The 6,940-nt window shown below is 40.2% G+C and overlaps 1 protein-coding gene across 1 annotated transcript; it reads right to left on the bottom strand.

Moving 5' to 3' along the window:
* Positions 1-3,490: 3,490 nt before the first annotated feature.
* On the bottom strand, positions 3,491-6,564 carry LOC115757052. The gene is made up of 4 exons (XM_030697139.2): positions 6,522-6,564; positions 6,049-6,416; positions 4,049-4,270; positions 3,491-3,952 (listed from the first exon to the last, which is right to left on the bottom strand). Exons 1-4 carry the CDS (start codon positions 6,562-6,564, stop codon positions 3,734-3,736), a joined length of 852 nt encoding a protein of 283 aa, XP_030552999.2. The 3' UTR covers positions 3,491-3,733.
* Between the last annotated feature and the right edge of the window lie 376 nt (positions 6,565-6,940).

The raw sequence follows: 6,940 nt of genomic DNA, 5'->3' as shown, positions 1-6,940 counted from the left end.
AAAAAAAAAAAGAACTAACACTCTTAGCCCATAAAAAAAACAGTACTATAATTGCTATTTATTGGGTTCAGTACATCAATTTAATTCACAATAAATAGCATGATTTAATGCAGCTGTGATTAGAATTGAATGGGGGGACCACAATAGTGGTGTACATTCAGATGGTCCTGAAGGTGTGGGGGGCCATTTGAATCGAGCGCCATTTACATCTTTGGTTGAACAATTTGAATACCTATCCAAAATGAAATAATTTTTAGAAAATATTTTCCTAAAAAATGACTAGTTATATTCCTTAAAATAATTAGTCAACAAAAAATACTTTCATCACCGATAATTACTTTTTTTTATGGACGATGGGAATATTTTTCGTTCCTATATTTCTTAATAGATGCAAACGATTATTTTTAGAAAATGATATATAAAATGCGGGTTTTTCGCAAAACAAACGGATCCTGACACTGCCAATTAAATTCTAATTGTAATTGATGTAAATTCAATAATTCATTAAATTCAAGTCTTGCACGGGGGTTGAGTCAATAATGGATTGAAATTACTAAGCGTGGCGGGCCATCGACCGTGTGTGCATATATGTCTCACTTGAATTCGGATTGAGATGGATGATGTGAGTATAGAAAAATAGTAAAAATAAATAAATAAATAAATAAAAGGACATATCTTAAGTGAATTGGCTGCGTACTTCATGAATTGATCATTGGGTGATACGTGTACAAGACATCTGGTCAATAACTTTTTAAGAACTTTGATCACATCATTCTTAATCATCCAAAGTCGAAGATGAAACTGTTGGGGCAATCCTTTGTTTATTTAGTCTGGATGATGAACATTAGCATATTGAAGGGTGTAGTAGATTGTTATCGATTGATGAAGGCGACTCACTTGTTTAACCGCCTACTCGTAGTTTGTCATATCATTTTGCAAATTGTTATTGTTAAAAAAATTCATCGACCAATCCTGGCAAATATGAATAAACGATAAAAAATGTCAAGGTGAAGTATTAACAAAGATTTTTCCAAAATGAAGTAATTGAAATTAGCGTATAAACACCGAATAAGAAATTTCGTAAGTAGAATATATTTCCACAAGGAACAAGATATCCAAATAATAATGTGCCATCTACAGTAATCACTTATCGGTTGCCCTAATAACGCGGTCTTGTCATATTCTCATCAATTATTGAGACGAAACTTAATGCTCATCGGATATTTCTAAAAAAAATGTTAAATTCAACAACAATTTGTCCTATCTACTAGCAAGTAGCAACACATAACATCACTATCATTAAAATGTGTTTACTAATGCAAGTAGGTTGCTTACCTAAAAGGGAGGGAAGACTAGGGTTCGCTCGACCTGAAATTGCGAAACAAATTATTTCTGGGCCGCATGCTTTGGAACCTCATTAATTATCCGTCCTCTTCCCTATGTGGAGTAATAGGGTTCATAGTACTAATTGCAAAGGTACTCCAATTATGCAACTCAACTCAAGGGCAGTATGACCAGGAATTGGCGAGTTCTTCTTAAGTTGAGATCTGCTCTAACTTCGGTATCTAGCCCTAGGAATTGTTGTAAAAAGTTTTTATGATGAACTCAAACTAGTGGCACTGATTGTGGAGTGGCACAACCTGATTTAGATTGGCGGTATCGGCAAACATAATTTTATTTTATCTGCGGGTTCTTTATACGGACATGCTTCCCACATTTAAGATCGTACGACGACGGATGCCTTCAGTCGATATCCAATGCAATTTCTGTATGCCTCATTTAGAAAATTAAACACATTCATTTTTCCAGTGCAACTGGACTGAAAGTATATGGTGTAGTATCTTGGCAGAACATGGGATTCGACGCTTTATAGGAGGATGGAATGATGAACTTCAATGGATGATGAGTGTTACTAGGGGCAAAGTCTTGGTGACAAGGCTCCTCTAAGGTATCATTCTTTGCAACAATATATCGCATTGAGATGGAGCGCAACCACATATGTTTTCTAAAACAAGGCAAATGATATCTATATTATTTTGGCTACAAGTATTATTAACTGCATTCTACAAAAGTATTGGCTACTATGTGGAAACTTTCTATTTCCATCTTTTTACATTAGTAATTTTATTTGTCATGCCGAGAAATGCCCCTAAGCTCCTGTACTTTCTCCCTTTGAGCGGACCGACTGTCAATGACCTACATTCTTTAACTTTGAGCCAGCTCTCATGGGTTCCTAGTATGGATTCATCAGGCAATGTTGATTACCAGCTGCTCTTGCACTGCCCACCACGAATCGGCCTAGTTGCCACTTATGTCAAAACAGAAGGGAGGAGACAGCGTTACCTTAAATTGAACAACTCATCACAGACACAACAGCTCGATGAACACGACGTGTCCGAACAAACGGACATGGCTCAACGACCCCACTAAGGTCCACGAACAGCAAATTGACTCGTGATGGCGACCGCAGTTCCAAGCTCCTAGTTCAGGTCACGGGGTCTGGGCCGAAAGTGTGTGACCGAACACTTCCCGCAGTAAATAGACACGGCCATATTCACAGGTGTGAACGAGGTTCACTAGATTGAACACAGGACCAGAAAAGGCCATATGCATTTTCAAGATTGGATGACCATCCACATACTCCTGGTGAATGATGTTCATCAGATTGAACATCAGGACTGGAGAAGTCAGTCGGCGAATCTGCATCCAACACGTGATGCAAACCGCGACTCATCAGGCCACAATGTGAGCGAATCTTCCGTGACCTTGGAATCTAGTCTCAGAGTCTCTCAGCCAAACATGCATAACTTGTTCTATCCATTAGCTATCTCGAGTTTCTGTTTTTCTGCTTGCAACAAAAACTTTGTAGTTTCCTAGGGGATTGCTGAGATACAATGAACAGTACAGGTTATTCACCTATCAGGTATGAGCCTGCAAAATGAACGGTTGTGATGCATATTTCATGCGCTTGTCTCGCGCAATACTCCTCGCAAAATCAGGCGAGTATTCAATAATCATACCGGTTACCAATAGAAAAAGCAATTAGTTTGTGACTAGATAAAATCTCCATTAGTATAGTACACAAGTTTAACTACAACAGAATGATAGGAGAACATGATTAGAAGGAGAATTCACAGAAAAGATCAATACTATGTCTCAGCAGAAACTAAATTTAGTATGAACTGGCCAAGAATATGAAGTAAGAAAAGCAATTGAACACAGTTCATAAGAAATCGAGTACATTGAAAAGATTTGAATTCTCTGTCCTTAATATGAAGCTCAAACAATTTGTGTTTGCTGAAATGAGAAAAATCAAGCATAGGAGACTCTTAAAAATATAAAGACTTGCCAAAAAAATAAAATCAGACAATTCAATTAACAATTTGAGCTTGTCCCCGACCACTATTATTCGAGAAAGTAGTTGCACTACCATGTCCAATGCACAGGCATCCAGTGATTTCATGGGGAGAAGGAAAAATAACAGGTCTTCATAGAAGAAGCCTCTCAAGGAACATGCCAAACCCCCTTTGGTTTCCTTCCACCAAATTTGAAATCCAACACTGACTCGAGAAAAAGCTAAACAGCAGCCTTTAGCAGCTCATTGACTTTACCCACACAGCAGCCTTTTCCACAATTTGGCCTTTGGAAAAGTCAAACAATGAGAGAACTATGGCAGGGTGAGCACAGTAGAAAAGAATCACAAGATCATTCTTCATACAAGATGATAAGCTAATCAAGCGCTTCCCCATTTTCTCAGTACTTCTTCTTTAGCAGAGACGCGTCTATGATTTTCCTTCTTTGGTAAAGCATCAAAATCAGCAGGACTACTTGGGGATAGTCTTGATATCTTTGTGGTAACAAAGGTTAATGCATTTCTTGCTCCTCGCAATGCGAACAGCAGCGGATTCAAGACCATAGCAAGGATGATTTCTCCTTTTGCAATTAATAGAAACTGCGAATATAAACAATAATGTCTCAGAGAGAGAGAGAGTAAAAATTATTGCAATATGAACACTAATGCTGAGAGCTTGCACAAAAAGCTGCTTACCATGAGAATAATACCTAAAACAGCCAAACTAGTCTGCTTTGCTTCTTGCCAGAAATTATCGCCATTGGACCAACCAAATCTTCTGCCCCATCCAAACCAACCACCTCCACCAGCATCACCACCTCCTCCCACCTCTTCTCTCCTCTTGATCTCTTTATTCCATTTCTCAAACTCAATCTTCTTTCCTCCGAGTGCGCTTTCTAAAGCTTTTCTAGCTTGTTCCTGCAACCAGCAATATGGTAAAGTGCCATTTTGTCAAATATGGCATAAAATAAGCTGGAATAAACCAAAGTAAATCATTGCGTGGATGTAAACTACCCAAAGGAGGATGTCGAATCATTGGGGAGAGCCGGACACAGGAGATAGTCATGAAGAGATTTACAAAGAAGATGACAGCAGAATACAAGGCAGAGAAAATTGAAATCAAAATTCTCACATCCATGCTTGTGTCAACGCTTAATATGAAGCCAAATTCAACTTATTACATCTCAAGAAACAGGTTACCATCTGTTTTCAGTAATGTTCTATTGCATTTGGAAAACTTGGAGATAGTTCATTTTGGCTACTTATTCAATATTAAGCAAATCTATATGATAACAGTTTTATCTGCTTATATGCACTCTGCAGGTAATAATTCAAGATAGGAAATCCAGACATATTTACAATATGCAACAATCTTTGATCAGCAAGTCCTTACATGCTCATTCTCTACTAGTTCAGGCCAAAAAATAGCCTAATTATGGGATATCTAGCGATTTCTTCTCTGATCCAGGCATTTAAATATGTGTATACGTATACAGGAGCAATACTAATAAGACTAGAGACAGGCTCCCCTCATGCGTGAGAGGTTTTTACACTTGTCATCTAGATTTGATTATGCCTTTAATGTCACGAAATTTTGCACTCTCTAAGATTGGAGCTATTGCAGACACCAGGGAGATGGCAAGATCATTCTAACCTGCCTAGGGAGCATTAGCACCATTTATCAGGACCAAAGTTCTTAGTGAGATATCAGACATGAGTCAGGCTGCCCCTGAACACCCCGAACCCACACCCCCCCCCCTCCCCTCTCTTTTTCTTTTTCGAACAATAAAAGCACCCTAGAAAGACCAATAGCAATGTGGAGTTCCTCATCTATCGTCATCCTCTTTTAACAAAAGATTGCCATTTGGCCACCAGAAATTGCTCCTTCACTATCTTCTGTAGCCATGATGACTGGCTTTAACCCATGACCAATGCAATGAAAAGTGAAATTCATACTAGATAATGTGGAAGAACATGATCATTCTGGCCCCTATCTGGTAAATGGAGTGAATTCATCAAAGCATTCCCAAGTCAAGTGCTTCAACTTGAGTCTGCATGAGACGATGCTGACAGGTTTCAACTAGGGGAATTAGGTAATTGGATGAACCCAAATGTGCAGAGGCAGAATTCACATAAGATGCTTTTTTACTTGTACCTAACAGATCCCGGGTACCGAATCTGAAAAATTAGCTGGTGAAGTCCCACAACCAATATATGTACATAGAACTATGCACATTGGATTAACATCATCTACTACATGGGTTCATTTGGATAATGTATCTTGAAGAATTCAACACAGAAATGCCACAGAAGAATTTCCCACACCAATTGAACCCGATTGAATGAAAGAAATTGCTTGTTCATTGCTCCTTATCAGTTTTGGAATCGAAAAACACTTTGCTTGATCAAATTGACAGGGAGAAAGTAGCCAACCCAGCAAAGGCTCTGGTGAAGCAAATTGACCACTAAGCACAACCTATCTCCATGAAGCTCACTCAAGCAAAACAGCAAACACTTCGTGCACATAAAACTACATTAATTTCACAGTACTCCAAAACACGGTGATGAAGTAAGAAACAATTCGGGCCGACAAATAACTCAAGCTCCTAAATGTCTCCAGCGCATGTCTGCTTTGCTCACGAAGCAACAAGTTCACCGTGCGCAGTAAGAGGAGTGACCAAAGGAGCTTCTTTTACCTCTCTGCGATTGTCGGAGAAAAGGCAGGAGAACCTGCCGTTGCACTTGAGGCTCTGTTGAAGCGAAGTCCAGTGACGGAGGTCGCGCGGCCGTGTCCTCGGGGGAGAGGACGATGTGGAAGGCGCCGAGTCGGGGCGAGTCGAGGCCGCGTTAGGCTGGAGTAGGGCTAAGTTGAGAACCTGCGCCATTGGGTCTTGGTCTTCCTGCGCCTCCTCCTCTCCTCCTCCTCCTCCTCTGCTGCTGCTTCTGCTGCTGCTGCTGCTTTCCTTCAATTCACCAATCTGATTTCGCAGTGAATGTTGCTCAACAGCCCAATACCCATTGATGGGCGTCTTCGTCTTCGTCTTCTTCTCTTTCTTCTGCTTTCCTTCGCTTCACCAATCGGATTTCGCGTGGAATGTTGCCCAGTAGCCCAATATCCATTGATGGGCTTTCGTCTTCGGTGCCCCATTTAAACAGCCTGGGCTCGTACCTCCGACATCCTCGTAAACGTGTTCATTTCGTTGTAAATCCATGCAAATTTCTCCTACTGTTTTTGGCGGGGTGTTTGCGTCGTCCGTCGCATGATCTAAGTCCGAACGAACATGTTCGCTATTTACATAATCCAAGCCGAGTCACCATTGATGGCTTCACCGATCGGTGGCTAGAGAAGAGGTAGGCTCCGACCGAGCTTTTCTAGTAGGCCTTGTTTGCCGGTCAAATAGAATTTCTGGAGAGTCTCTCCTTAGTGATTAAGGAATAGACTTGTATGTCTTGATTAAGCATCCGATATAGTTTCGATTCTCCATATCAATAAATGCAAATAACTCCGTACTTTTATCACACATAACCGATTGAAACTTTGGCCGACCCCTTACCCGGTTGATGAGGTTAGGAGGGGTATGCATGAAT

Source organism: Rhodamnia argentea, chromosome 3 (genome assembly GCF_020921035.1).
Source record: "Rhodamnia argentea isolate NSW1041297 chromosome 3, ASM2092103v1, whole genome shotgun sequence".
Lineage (NCBI taxonomy): Eukaryota > Viridiplantae > Streptophyta > Magnoliopsida > Myrtales > Myrtaceae > Rhodamnia > Rhodamnia argentea.
Note: the sequence above shows the minus strand (reverse complement) of the source record. Positions and strands in the feature narration are given on the sequence as shown.